The sequence below is a fragment of the Leptonychotes weddellii genome, chromosome 7, assembly GCF_054177405.1.
Source record: "Leptonychotes weddellii isolate Sample4059 chromosome 7, ASM5417740v2, whole genome shotgun sequence".
NCBI classification, from domain to species: Eukaryota; Metazoa; Chordata; class Mammalia; order Carnivora; family Phocidae; genus Leptonychotes; species Leptonychotes weddellii.
In genome coordinates, this window is record NC_138375.1 from 93560569 (window position 1) to 93575310 (window position 14742).

Genomic DNA, 14742 nt, shown 5'->3' on the forward strand with positions numbered 1-14742 from the left:
ATCAGGAAACAAACTGAGGGTTGCTGGAGTGGTGGGGGGTGGGAGGGATGGGGTGGCTGGGTGATAGACATTGGGGAGGGTATGTGCTATGGTGAGCACTGTGAATTGTGTTAAGACTGATGAATCACAGACCTGTACCTCTGAAACAAATAATACATTATACGTTAAAAAAAAAAAAGAAGATAGTAGGAAGGGAAAAATGAAAGGGGCGAAATCGGAGGGGGAGACGAACCATGAGAGACTATGGACTCTGAGAAACAAACTGAGGGTTTTAGAGGGGAGGGGGTGGCGGGATGGGTTAGCCTGGTGATGGGTATTAAAGAGGGCACATATTGAATGGAGCACTGGGTGTTATACGCAAACAATGAATCATGGAACACTACATCAAAAACTAATGATGTAATGTATGGTGATTAACATAATAAAATAAAATTAAAAAAATAAAAATATATACATATAGATATATTTAAACTTGATGACAATTCTTTTACTTGATTAATAGTTACTGTAGTAATCGAATCCATGTAATCCTTTGAAACACTGGATGGGATTTAAGCTCACCCTTCTATTTCCTTGATATTTTCTTATTAAGTCAATCTTATGTAACTACTTCAAATGAAGGTATTAATGAATGACATAACTTTTCTCTCAGAACTCAAAATCTGTGTAACCATTATCTAATGATCATATCACTTGATTAATCATTTAGACTAATTAAAATATTCCCTCCACCTCAAAACATACCCATTTTTCATTCAGTTCACAATGCTTATACCTAGATTGTAAAAATTACCTGTCTAATGCAAGCTTTTTTATTTCAAAAGCAATTTTCACATCTTCAATTTCATTTTCCAGGTCTTCAATTTTACTATCAAAGAAGCATGAACAAAAAAATTTCAGCAATATCAATATCAAAAAAATTCACTGAATATCAAAAAACATATAAAGTAAACCTTTGAAAAAAGTAAAATGACCCTATCTACATAAAATTATTCTATAGGCTCCCCACACTGATGCATTTATAGATTTGGTAAACCGATGCCTCCGAGATATTCAACTAATTATCTGGTGAAGGGAAATGCCAAAAGTGCTAATGTGATCACTCAGGTACATGTTAAGTCCATCTCCCGTATCAACAACTTCTCAGTACATACATGAAAAATTACTTGGAAAAATAAAGAAAAGGAAAACGAAGATAATGGTGTAAGATGGGTAATTATATCAAATCTTAGTAAAAAACACAAAATTTAAAATATGACATACGCTTCAATTTGCTTATCTTGCATGATTTGTTCTGGAGTTTTTTCTTCATCTACAAATAAATAATTTTTTGAAGTTAGTAACAGTTTTAGAAGAGTGTGGTCCAACAGAAATATAAGCCACAAATGCAAACCAAAAATTTAATTTTTAATTTTTAGTTTCCATATTATAAAGCAAGTGAAAATATTTCAGTATAACTTATTTTAACCCAATAGGTCTAAAATATTATCATTTCAACATGTAATTAATCTAAAACTACTAATGAAATATTTTATAATCTTTTCTTCTGTATTTTTCATTTATACTCCCTCTCAAAGACTAACCACATTTCAAGTTTTCAATTGTCACATGGAGCTAGTGGCTACCATACTAGACAGAGCAGTTTGAGAATAATGGAAAATAAAAAAGGAGTAAAATATTAACATGAGCAATGTCAAAAAGATCACCTGTATGTCTATATGTTAGAAAAAAAACAGTCGGGGGTGCCTGGGTGGCTCAGTCTGTTAAGTGTCTGCCTTCGGCTCAGGTCATGATCCCAGAGTCGTGGGATCAAGTTCCACATAGGGCAACCTGCTCAGTGGGGAGTCTGCTTCTCCCTCTGCACCACCCCCATTCATGCGCTTGCATTCTCTCTCTCTCTCTCACAGAAATAAATAAATTTAAGAAAAAAGAAAAAACAATTGGAAATTAAAAGGTAAAATTACAATATACAGTTTCTTTCAAAAACATGAACTACTTAAGGATAAATTTAACAAGATATGCATATGACCTCTACACTGAATATGTTCAAATACTGAAAAGATATATCATCTATAGGTATTAGAAGAATCAATATGGCTAATACAACAATTTCCCCCATATTGATCTATAGATCCCAATCAAATCCCAATCAAAATTCTAAGACTTTTTTTTTTCTGTAGAAACTGACAGGCTGATTTTAAAATGCATATAAAAACACAAAGGACCCAGAACAGTCAAAACAATTTTGATAAAGAAGAACAATACTGGAAGACTTACAAGAGTTGATATCAAGATTTACTATAAAGCTACAGTAATCAAGATAGTGTGGCACTATTGTAAGCATAGACAAATACCTCAAGGGAACAGAGCAAAAAGCCCAGAAATAGACCCACACATATACAATGGAGAAAGGAAAGTCTTTCGAACACACAGTGCTAGAAAAATTAGATTTCCATAGAGGGAAAAAATGAACCTTGATCTTTAGCTCACACCATACACAAAAATTAACTCAAAAAGGATCACAGAACTGCAGGTTAAACCTAAAACCGTAAACCTTGTAGAACAAAACAAAGGAGAAAATCTCTGTGACCTTGGAGTGGTCACAGACTTCTTAGGACTTAAAAGCATACACCACAAAAGAAAAAAACCTGATAAAAATCACTTCTTCATATTAATGCCTTCAGTTCCTCAAAAGATAGTTAAAAAACAAAGGCAAGTTGGGCACCTGGCTGGCTCTGTCAGTAGAGCATACAACTCGTTATCAGGGTGGTGACTTTGAGCCCCATGTTGGATGTAACGATTACTTAAAAATAAAAAGATCTTAAAAAAAACAAAACAACAAAAAACAAAGGCAAGCAACAAACTGGGAGAAAATACCTGCTGAATATATAAGTAAATACACAGATACCTACATATCTATAGATATATACTTAACATCTATATATATACCTGTAACCTATATATAGACACCTGAAAAGAATAACTAAATTTATAAAAAGAATTCAAATTCAGTAAGAATAACAATCCAATTAAAAAAATAGGCAAAGATTTTAACACTTCATAAAAGTAGATTTACAGATCTACTTCATAAATGTAGATATATTAATTGCCAATAACCACATGAAAAGATACTCAACATCATTAGTTATCAGGGAAATGTACACTAAAACCACATGAGATACCACTACAAACTTATTACAATGGCTAAAATTTAGTAAGACTGATAGTATCAAATTTTATTTATTTTTATTTTTTTATGTTACTTTTCTGCTTTTTAATTAAAAAGAAAAAGCCTTAACAGTTGATGGGAGGTGAGGATGTTGCAGCCACCAACACAGCCCATTCTTGGAAGAACCTCTGTTACCTACGGTAGGAGGAACCTGGAGCTGCAATTACAAGGGGACACAAGACGAAAGGGCATTTTTCCTTCGGAGGGGAGGAAACTTGCTTCGTTCACCGCCGAATCGGGGGCCTTAGAACAATGCTGGCCACTCCACTGGCGTTCGAGAAAGCCTCGAGCTGGCCGGTGCCGGACTCGCAGGACGCTGTGGAACACGGACGGGCGCAGGAGCCTTTCCTTTCACATCAGGCAGCGACAACCAAGGCTCCGCCGGTCCCTGACAGCGTAGCGCCCTTGCCCTAAGCTCACCCACCTTGGGCCACGGGGAAACCACAAGCCGGGAGCACGGACCAGAGACGATGGGGAGGTTTGGGGGAGCAAAGCTACACCCGCTGACAGGCTTTAAACTCCAGTCAACAGTATCAAATTTTAAAGACGATGCTGAGTAAATAGAAATCTCATGCTTCTAGGAAGAATGTACCAGAATGGTATAATCATTTTTCTCATTTTTTTTTTAAAGATTATTCATTTATTTGAGACAGAGAGAGAGAAAGAAAATGCGCACAAGCCAGGGGGGAGGAGCAGAAGGAAAGGGAGAAGCAGACTCTCTGCCGAGCAGGGAGCCGGATGTGGGGCTCAATCCCAGGATTTCGAGATCATGACCTGAACGAGGCAGATGCTTAACTGACTGAGCCACCCAGGCACCCTGGTGTAAACATTTTAGATGTCTGGCAGTTTCTTAAAATGTTAAACATATAGAGGTACCTGGGTGGCTCAGTCGGTTGGGCATCCGACTGTTGATTTCAACTCAGGTCTTGATCTCAGGGTTGTGAGTTCAAGCCCTGCATTGGGCTCCACACTGGGCATGATATTTAAAAAAAAAAAAAAGTTAAACATGGTTACCACGTGAGCACACAATCTCACTTTTAGGTATTTAACCAAAAGAACTGAAAAGAAGTGTCTACAGAAAGACAGGTAGAAATGACAAATGTCCATAGCAGCTTTATTCATAATGGGAAAAAACTGCAAACAATTCAAATGGCCATCAACAGGTGAATGGATAAACAAAATTTGGTAGAGTCATCATGAAATATACTCTACAATAAAAGAGAAAAATTTACTGAAACAAACAACATGGATGAATCATAAAATTATGCTGTGCAAAAGCAGCCATACATATTGGGAGTGACTACTATCAGGTACTGGGTTTCTCTTTAGGGTGATGAAAATGTTCTGGAATTGGATATTGGTAATGATTACACAATATTGTGAATATACTAAAACCTACCTAACTGCACGTTTTAAAATGAATTTTATGTTATATGAATGAAATCTCCATTAAAAGAAAGTTGTCAGATACACACACATAAATACATATCATATAATGCTGTTTACATCACACTGTAGAACAATCCTGTCCAAGAGAAATTTGTAATGGTAGAAATGTTTAATATCTCTGCTGTCCAAAAGGGTAGTCACTAGACACATGTGGCTACTGAGCATTTGATATGTAACTAGTGCAACTAAAGAACTGAATTTTAAATATAATTTTAATTAATTTAACTTTACAAGGCCACATGTGGCTAATGGCTACAGCACTGGACAGCCCAACTCTAGAAGGCAAATCTATAATGGTGGGTGCTCGGGTAAGTATAGGGACTGACTGTGAAGTAGAATAGGGGAGGTATAACAGAAATATTCTATCTTGACTGTGGTGGTGGTTACACTGATATATATATATTTGTCAAAACTCAACAAACCATACGCTGAAAATGGATGTACTTACTGTTAAAAAAATCCTTCAAGCAATAAAGTAACACATTCTTTTAATGGTAAAATAATTAATTTTAGATAAATATTTTTTCAAAGATTACAACCTCACTTCCTGCCCTAAAGCTGTGATCTCCTTTAGTTGTAGAAACTCTACAGTGTGCACTATTAAGCCTACTCAAGTGTTTAGAAGTCATAATCCCTTAAAAGAAAAATTATATATAGACGGAAAACAAGGACTCTATTGAGAAGCTGGACTACTTCTTAACACTTGGACTTTACTCTCATGTCATCTTCTCGAAGACACCATCTTTGATCACAGTATCTAGAGTAGTCCCTCCTTATGACACCATTATTTCCTTCATCACACTTAACCATACTTCATAGTTATCTTGCAATGTTTCTTTCCTTACCTGTTTTGCTACACAGAATTTAAGCTCTACTAGGGCAAATTCTGCTTCTTCAACACTATGTCTCCATGCCTAGTTAGATGTCCCTAGTGGGGACATATTGAATACTTAAAAATGATTTGAATGAATGCAGGAATACACAGAGATAATTTCTCAATGGCCCAAATTCTGAATAGCTTTCCCCCTACAGCCTGTCCTCTAAGAAGATACATTATCTTTTTTTATTACGTGGGCTCTCATGGCAGCAAAAGAATTTAGCCATATCCTACCTTTATTAAACATCACTAGTTTAATACAAGGAGCATGGGCTTCAGAAATGAGGAGATCATTAATGCCTCCAGGGGAAGGAAAATGACTTACCGGTAATTTTTTTTTTTTTTTTTTAGTTTTAATTTATTTGAGAAAGAAAGAGAGAACACAAGCAGGAGGAGGGGCAAAGGGAGAGGGAGAAGCAGGCTCCCCGTGGAGCAGGGAGCCCGATGTGGGGCTTGATCCCAGGGCCCTGGGATCATGACCTGAGCCAAAGGCAGAGGCTCAACTGACTGAGCTACCCAGGCGCCCCCATATTGATCATTTTTGATGGTAACATTATTGATATAAGGGAAGGTCATGGCTTTGGAGGCAAGAAGACCTGTTTCATATCCCAGTTGCAAAAATTACTAGTTATGGGGTGCCTGAGTGGCTCAGTTAGTTAAGTGTCTGCCTTCGGCTCAGGTCATGATCCCAGGGTCCTGGGATCGAGTCCCGCATCGGGCTCCTTGCTCAGCAGGGAGCCTGCTTCTCCCTCTGCCTCTCTCTCTGTCTCTCATGAATAAATAAACAAAATCTTTAAAAAAAAAAAAATTACTAGTTATACCAAGCAGAAAAGCAGCCAGGGGGCCCATTTCATAGTCCTATTTTTTTTGTTGTTGTTGTTTTGCATAAAAAGACTTTAGAAAGCCTGGACTATCAGATGGACAACATACTAGAACTGCCTTTGGATCTATGGCCTTATAAAAGAATCTGAGCAGAGTCTGAAAAGTTCCTAAGTTAAACATGTATTCAGGTGAAGTGACTAAGTCACCTCTGTGGCCCCTCAGGTTTTCCACAATTCTTGATTCAACCTAAAGTATTACTTGGTATTATTCTTTAAGCCTATTTGACAGAGAAAGAAAGACTCACCAAAACCTATCTTTGTAATCCAAAGGCTTACAAATTAGGTTGTAATAATGGTTACTACTTTAGGAGAGCTAAACTATTATTTTAGTACTCTCTTGCTCAAGACGTCTAGATTTTAAAAGATAAATTTACATTTTTTCAGGGGTGACTAGGTGGCTCAGTCCGTTAAGCATCTGCCTTCAGCTCGGGTTATGATCCCAGGGTCCTGGATTGAGCCCTGCATCAGGCTCCTTGCTCAGTGGGGAGTCTGCTTGTCCCTCTCCCTCTGCCCCTACCCCTCCCCCTGCTTGTGGATTCTGTCTCTCTCTCTAATAAATAAAATCTTTTTTTTAAAGATTATTTATTTATTTGAGAGAAAGAGGGAGCGAGAGAGAGAGCATGAGCTGGGGGAGGAGCAGAGGGAAAGGCAAAATCCCCACTGAGCAAGGAGCCTGACTCAGGGCTCAATCCCAGGACCCTGGGATCATGACCCAAGCTGAAGGCAGACGCTTAACCGACTGAGCCACCCAGGTGTCCCAAATCTTTTTTTTTTTTTAAGATTTTATTCATTTATTTGAGAGACAGACAGAGATAGTGAGAGAAAGCACGAGTGGGGAGGAGAGGGAGAAGCAGACTCCCGCTGAGAAGGGAGCCTGACATGGGGCTTGGTCCCAGGACCCTGAGATCATGACACGAGCTGAAGGCAGATGTTTAACCAACTGAGCCACCCAGGTGATGCTCAAAAAAAAATAAAATCTTTTAAAAAAGTGTAAATTTTTTCAGCGTTTAAAATTGAAATTATCATTCATATCTTTCAGCTGATCTCCCTTCTGTCTCTCATTCCTATCTTCCACTGTTTCTCAGAGTATAGATCTTAGATTACTTGCTTAACAATCATCTGATCCACTAATTTAATCTTCAAGTTGTTCATGATCAAGTTCTATGATTCCTTCCCACAGAAATTTCCCAATTCTCTGATCAACAGAACTTAACTTCTTGCATTATTATTTAGTTTTGTTAATCTGTTTCCTGAATTCCTAACAAGTTCCTGAGGGACAGGGCAATTGTGTTTTTTGCCTTCTTATATAGTACAGTACCACATTATGCTGACACTCCCATTCCCTAAATAAATAACTTTTTGTAAAGTTGATTTTCTTTTCTCTAGAATACTGTTCATCACCAAGCTCAAATCTTACTTGAAAATGAAAATACTTACTTGCATCAACTACTGATTTATATTCCAAGAGTTGTTGTTTTGTCTGTGCTCTCAGCCTGAAAGCATAAAGAAAAGAGAAAGTCTTTTTTATAAATTAAGTAAACTCTACCACCAACATGGGGCTCAAACTCAAAACCCCGAGATCAAGAGTTGCATGCTCTGCTGACTGAGCCAGCCAGGTGCCCCAGAAAGTCATATATTTATAGAGGTTTGACTCATTACCAACTCACCTTTTTCAGAAGTTTATGCAATAAAATGAATGTAAGTAAACTCGGCAATAAGTCTTCTAGTTTGGCCTGATTTATTTAAAGTGGGTGTAAAGAGAGTTCTAGTTGAAGATGGGGTTGTAGAAAAAACTATGTCCTCCTCCATGGAACACACCAAATTACATCTATTAATTGAACAATTCCTCCTTAAAAACTAAGGGCTGACTGAACAGCTACTGAATAACCAAAGATAGAGCAAAAAGAGAACAGGAAGAGAGATGGAGACATGCCACAGTTTAAAAGAGTAACTAGCATATACAGCCACAGCTCCAGTCAGCCAGCTAAAGTCACCAACCACAAACAGTCTGCACAGAGGACACCATACACAAGATCACCCCTTCAAGTTTAGGAGAAGTAGCTCTTTACCTTTCTATAGAAACAAACACAAAAACTCAAGCAAAATGGGGAGACAGAGGGTGCCTGGGTGGCTCAGATGGTTAAGCGTCTGCCTTCGGCTCAGGTCATGATCCCGGGGTCCTGGGATCGAGTCCCGCATCGGGCTCCCTGCTCCTTGGGAGCCTGCTTCTCCCTCTGCCTCTCTGTCTCTCATGAATAAATAAATAAAATCTTTAAAAAAAAAAAAAAAAGGGGGAGACAGAGGAATATGCTCCAAAAAAAAAACCCTCAGAAAAAGAACTAAATGAAACAGGAATAAACAATAAGCCCGAAAAAGAATTTAAAGTAATGGTCAAAATGGCACCTGGGTGGCTCAGTTAAGCGTCTGCCTTCGGCTCAGGTCATGATGTCAGGGTCCTGGGATCAAGCCCCACGTCAGGCTCCCTGCTCAGCAGGAGCCTGCTTCTCCCTCTCCTCCCTGACTGTGATCTCTCGCTATCTCTGTCACTATCTCTCTCAAATAAATAAAATAAATAAATAAAATCTTTAAAAAACAAAAAATAAAGTAATGGTCATAAAGATACTCACTGGGCTGAAGAAAAGAGTGGACAAATTCAGTGATACCTTCAATAACAAGACAGAAGATATTAAAAGAAACCAATCAGAGCTGAAGAACACAATAACTGAAAAAAAACATACTGTAGGAAATCAACAGCAGATTAAAGGATCAGAAGGATATATCAGTGATCTAGAAGAGAGGGTAATGGAAAGCATACAAGCAGAAGAGCACAAAGAGAAAAAAAGTTCCAAAAATGTAAATAGATTAAGAAATCTTTTGGACAATATCAAGCAAACATTTACATTACTGGAATTCTAGAAGAAGAAGAAGAGAAAGGTGTAGAAAAGTTATGTGAAGAAATAAGTGAAAACTTTCCTAACCTAGGGAAGGAAATAGATCTCCAAGTCCAAGAAGCACAGAGAGTTCCAAACCAGATGAACCCAAGGAGCTCCAGACCATGGCACACAATAATTAAAATGTCAAAGGTTAAAAATAAAAATAAAGACAGATTTTAAAAGCAGCAAGAGAAAAACAAAAAGTACCTACAAGGGAAAACATGAAGCTATCAGCTCATTTTTCAGCAGAAACTTTGCAGGTCAGGGCAACCCTATTGGGACCCCTCTCACTCCTGTGAGCTTTTTTTGTATCCTTGCTTAATAAACTTCTGTTGCTTTACTCACAAGAAAAAAACAAAACAAAACAAAAAAACTTTGCAGGCCAGAAAGGAGTGGCATTATATATTCAAAGTGCTGAAAGGAAAAACTATAACCAAGTACCTGCAAGGTATTCATATTTGAGGAGAGAGTTTCCTAGACAAATAAAAGATAAAGAAGTTAATACCGCTAAACCAGTGTTATAAAAGTAAACTGTGGAGAAGTCAGTAAAAAGGGAAGAGAAGGGGGAAAAGATTTTTTCTTTTACTGTTTTTGCTTTGCTTTTTTAGAAAGTGTTTGAGCTTAGATGACCGGAAAGGTAATATGGACTGTTACTCATTTGGATATTATATATGAACCTCATGGTAACCACAAACCGAAAACCTATGGGAGATACATAAAAAATAGAAAGAAGCCAAACAAAACACTATATTCACCGGTCACAAAGAAAGAGAGCAAGAGAAAAAGAAAGAGAGCAAGAAAGGTGTTTCATAGAACTAAGTAACACAACCAGAAAATAAATTTTAAAAATGGCACTAGGTACACACTTATCAATAATTACTTTAAATGTAAATGGCCTAAATACTCCTATCAAAAGACACAGAATAACAGAATGGATAAAAAAACAAGACCCATCTATATGCTGCCTACAATAGACTCACCTCAGACATAAAGACACATACAGACTGAAAGTGAAGGGATGGAAAAACATTCACCATGAAAATGGAAGCCCCCCCACCAAAAAAAGAAGCTAGGTAGCAATACTTATATCAGACAAAAGAGACTTTAAAATAAAGACTATAACAAGAGACAAAGAAAGGCATTACATAATGAGAAAGTAATAATCCAACAAGAGAATATAACAATTGTAATTATCTATGCACCCAACACTGGAGCACCTAAATACATAAAGCCACTGTTAACAGACAAAATGAGAGAAACTGATGCTAATATAATAATAGTAGGGGGACTTTAACAATACACTTACATCAGTGGATAGATCATCCTGACAGAAAATCAATAAGGAAACGTCTTTGAAAGACACATTGGACTAGATGGACATAACAACATACACAGAACATTCCATCCAAAAACAAGAGAATAAACATTCTTTTTCAAGTGCATGGGTAACACACTCCATAATAGATCACATATTAGGTCATAAAACAAGTCTCAATAAATTTAAGAAGAGTCAAATCATATGAATTTTTTTTTTTAACTACAATGGTATGAAACTAGAAACAAATCACAAGAAAAAAAAAAAACTGGAGGGGCGCTTGGGTGGCTCACTTGGTTAAGCGACTACCTTCGGCTCAGGTCATGATCCCAGCATCCTGGGATCAAGCCCCGCATTGGGCTCCCCTCTTGGCAGGAAGCCGGCTTCTCCCTCTCCCACTTCTCCTGCTTGTGTTCCCTCTCTCACTGTCTCTCTCTCTCTCTGTCAATTAAATAAATAAATAAAATCTTAAAAAAAATTTTTTTTTAAGAAAAAAAACTGGAAAAAATACAAACACACAGACATTAAACAACATGATACTAAACAGCCAATGGGTCAATGAAGCAATCAAAGAAGAAATGAAAAAACGGGGCGCCTGGGTGGCTCAGTCAGCTAAGTGTCTGCCTTCAGCTTAGGTCATGATCCCTGAGTCCCAGGATCAAGACCCGCACTGGGCTCTGCTCAGCGGGGAGTCTGCTTCTCCCTCTGCTTGTGCTCTCTCTCTCTTACTCTCTCTCTCAAATAAATAAATAAAATCTTTAAAAAATATATTAAAATTAAAAATAAAAGGAATAAAAAAATACATGGAGACAAATGAAAATGAAAACACAATGGTCCAAAATCTTTGGGATACAGCAAAAGCAGTTCCAAGAGGGAAGTATAGAGCAATACAGACCTACCTGAAGAAGCAAGAAAAAAATCAAACAATCTAAACTTACACCTAAAAGGAACTACAAAAAGAATAACAAAATCCAAGGTGAATAAAGGATGTAATACAGATCAAAGCAGAAATAAATGACATACAGACTGAAAAAAGAAAAAAAAGGAAAAAATATCAGTGAAACAAGAACTGGTTCTTTGAAAAGATAAACAAAATTGATAAACCCGTAGCCAGACTCATCAAGAAAAAAAGAGAAAGGACCCAAATAAATAAAATCAGAATCAAGAGAAGTAACAACTGACATCAAGAAATACAAAGGATTATAAGAGCATACTATGAAAAATCATATACCAATAAACTGGACAACCTAACAGAAATAGCTAATTCCTCAAAACACACAATCTTACAAAACTGAACCAGGAAGAAATAAAAAAGTCTTAATAGACCAATTACAATAATAAAATTGAACTGGTAATCAAAAAACTACCAAAAAGGGATGCCTGGGTTGTGAGTTGGTTAAGTGTCCAACTCTTGGTTCCAGCTCCAGTCCTGATCTCAGGGTTGTGAGATCAAGCCCCATGTCAGGCTCTGCTCTCAGCGTGGAGTCAGCTTGAGATCCTCTCTCCCTCTGCCCCTCCCACTCATGCTCTCTCTCTTTCTCAAATAAATAAATAAATCTAAAAAAAAAAAAACTACCAAAAGTTCCAGGACCAGATGGATTCACAGATGAATTCTACCAGACATTTAAAGAAGAGTTAATACCTATTCTCAAAGTAGTCAAAAAAAAAAAAAAAAAAAAAACCCCAGAAGAGAAAGGAAAACTTCCAAATACATTCTACGAGGCCAGCACTACCCAGATGCCAAAACCAGACAAAGACACAACAAAAAAAGAAAATTACAGGCCAATATATCCCTGGTGAATATAGATGCAAAAATCCTCAACAAAATATTGGCAAACTGTATACAACACATTAAAAAAATCATTCACCATGATCAGATGGGATTTATTCTAGGGATGCAAGGGTAATTCAATATTTGTGAATCAATCAACGTCATATACCACATCTACAAAACAAAAGACAAAAATCATATGATCATCTCAATAGAAGCAAAAAAAGCATTTAAAAAGATTCAACATTCATTCACAATAAAAACTCTCAACAAAATGGGGTTAGAGAGAATATACCTCAACATAATAAAGGCCTTCTACAAAAAACCCACAGCTAACATCACACTCAATGGTGAAAAACTGAGAGCTTTCCCTCTAAGTTCAGTAACAAGACAAGGATGTCCATTCTCACCACCTTTTTAAAAATTAATTCATTAATTTGAGAGAGAGAGAGAACAAGAATGAGCTGGAGCGGCAGATGGAGAGGGAGAGAGAATCTCAAGCAGATTCTGGACCCAGTGTGGAGCTGACGCAAGACTCAATCTCATGACCCTGAGATCATGACCTGAGCCCAAACCAAGGGTTGAATGCTTAACCAACTGAGCCACCCAGGCACCCCCACCCTCACCACTTTTATTCAACATAGTACTGAAAGTCCTCTCCACAGCAATCAGACAAGAAAAAGAAAAAAGAGGCATCCATTTTGGTAGGGAAGTTAAATGGTCACTATTTGCAGACAGCATGATACTATATGCAGAAAATCCTGAAGACTCAACCAAAAAACATACTAGAATAAATGAATTCAGTAAAGTGGCAGTATACAGAAAACACAGAAATCAGTAGCATTTCTATATACTAACAACAAAGTCACAGAGAAATTTTAAAACAACACCATTTATAATTGCACCAAAAACAATAAAATACCTAGGAATAAACTTGACCAAAGAGGTGAAAAACCTGTACTCTGAAAACTATAAAATACTGATGAAAGAAACTGAAGATGACACTAACAAATGGAAAGATATTGCATGTTCATGGATTAAAAGAATATTGCCAAAATGTCCGTATTACCCAAAGCAATTTATGGTTTCAAAGCAATCCCTACCAAAATACCAACATCATTTTTCACTAAACTACAACAATCAATACTAATATTTGTATGGGGGGGCGGTGCCTGGGTGGCTCAGTTAGTTAAGCATCTGCCCTCGGCTCAGGTCATGATCCCAGAGTCCTGGGATGGAGCCCTGCTTCGGGCTCTGTGCTCAGCGGGGAGTCGGCTTCTCCCGCTCCCTGTCTCCCTCTTCCCTCCCCACTTGTACTCTCTCACGCTCCCTCTCTCTCTCAAATAAATAAAATTTTAAAATAAAATAAAATTTGGGCGCCTGGGTGGCTCAGTTGGTTGGGTGACTGTCTTCGGCTCAGGTCATGATCCTGGAGTCCCGGGATCGAGTCCCGCATTGGGCTACCTGCTCAGCAGGGAGTCTGCTTCTCCCTCTGACCCTCCCCCCTCTCGTGCTCTCTCTCCCATTCTCTCTCTCAAATGAATAAATAAAATCTTTTTAAAAAAAAAATAAATAAATAATAAAATAAAATAAAACTTTTATGGAACCACAGAAGATCCCAAATAGCCAAAGCAATCCTGAGAATGAAGAATGAACCTGGAACTATCACAATTCCATATTTCAAGATATACTACAAAGTTGTAGAGATCAAAACAGTATGGTACTGGCACAAAAACAGACAAATGGATTAATGGAACAGAATAGAGACCCCAGAAACACACATTTATATGGTCAATTAATCTATGATAAAGGAAGCAAGAATATACAATGAGGAAGAGACAGTCTTTTCAATAAATGGTGCTGGGAAAACTGAACAGCCACATGTAGAAGAATGAAATTGGACTACTTTCTAACAACATACATAAAACTAAACTCAAAATGGTGAAATAAGTCAAACAGAGAAAGACATGTATCATATGATCTCACTGATATGAGGAATTCTTAATCGCAGGAAACAAACTGAGCGTTGTTGGAGTGGGGGGTGGGGTGGGAGGGATGGAGTGACTGGGTGATAGACACTGGGGAGGGTATGTGCTCTGGTAAGTGCTGTGAATTGTGCAAGACTGTTGAATCTCAGATCTGTACCTCTGAAACAAATAATGCAATATATGTTAAGAAAAAAAAAAGAAGAAGAAGAAGGCAGCGGGAGGGGAAGAATGAAGCGGGGGAAATCGGAGGGGTGGACGAACCATGAGAGACGATGGACTCTGAAAAACAGGCTGGGGGT

General features: G+C 37.6%; 1 protein-coding gene across 1 annotated transcript in view; it reads right to left on the reverse strand.

Moving 5' to 3' along the window:
• Window positions 1–774: 774 nt before the first annotated feature.
• Window positions 775–14742, reverse strand: part of CENPH (centromere protein H) — an 18521-nt gene continuing 4553 nt past the window's right edge. The window contains exons 2-4 of the mRNA XM_081826779.1: window positions 7874–7929; window positions 1264–1312; window positions 775–868 (exon numbers count right to left, since the gene is read on the reverse strand). Coding sequence (XP_081682905.1) covers window positions 790–868; window positions 1264–1312; window positions 7874–7929 — 184 coding nt within the window. The 3' untranslated portion in view covers window positions 775–789. The remainder of the gene's footprint in view (window positions 869–1263; window positions 1313–7873; window positions 7930–14742) is intronic.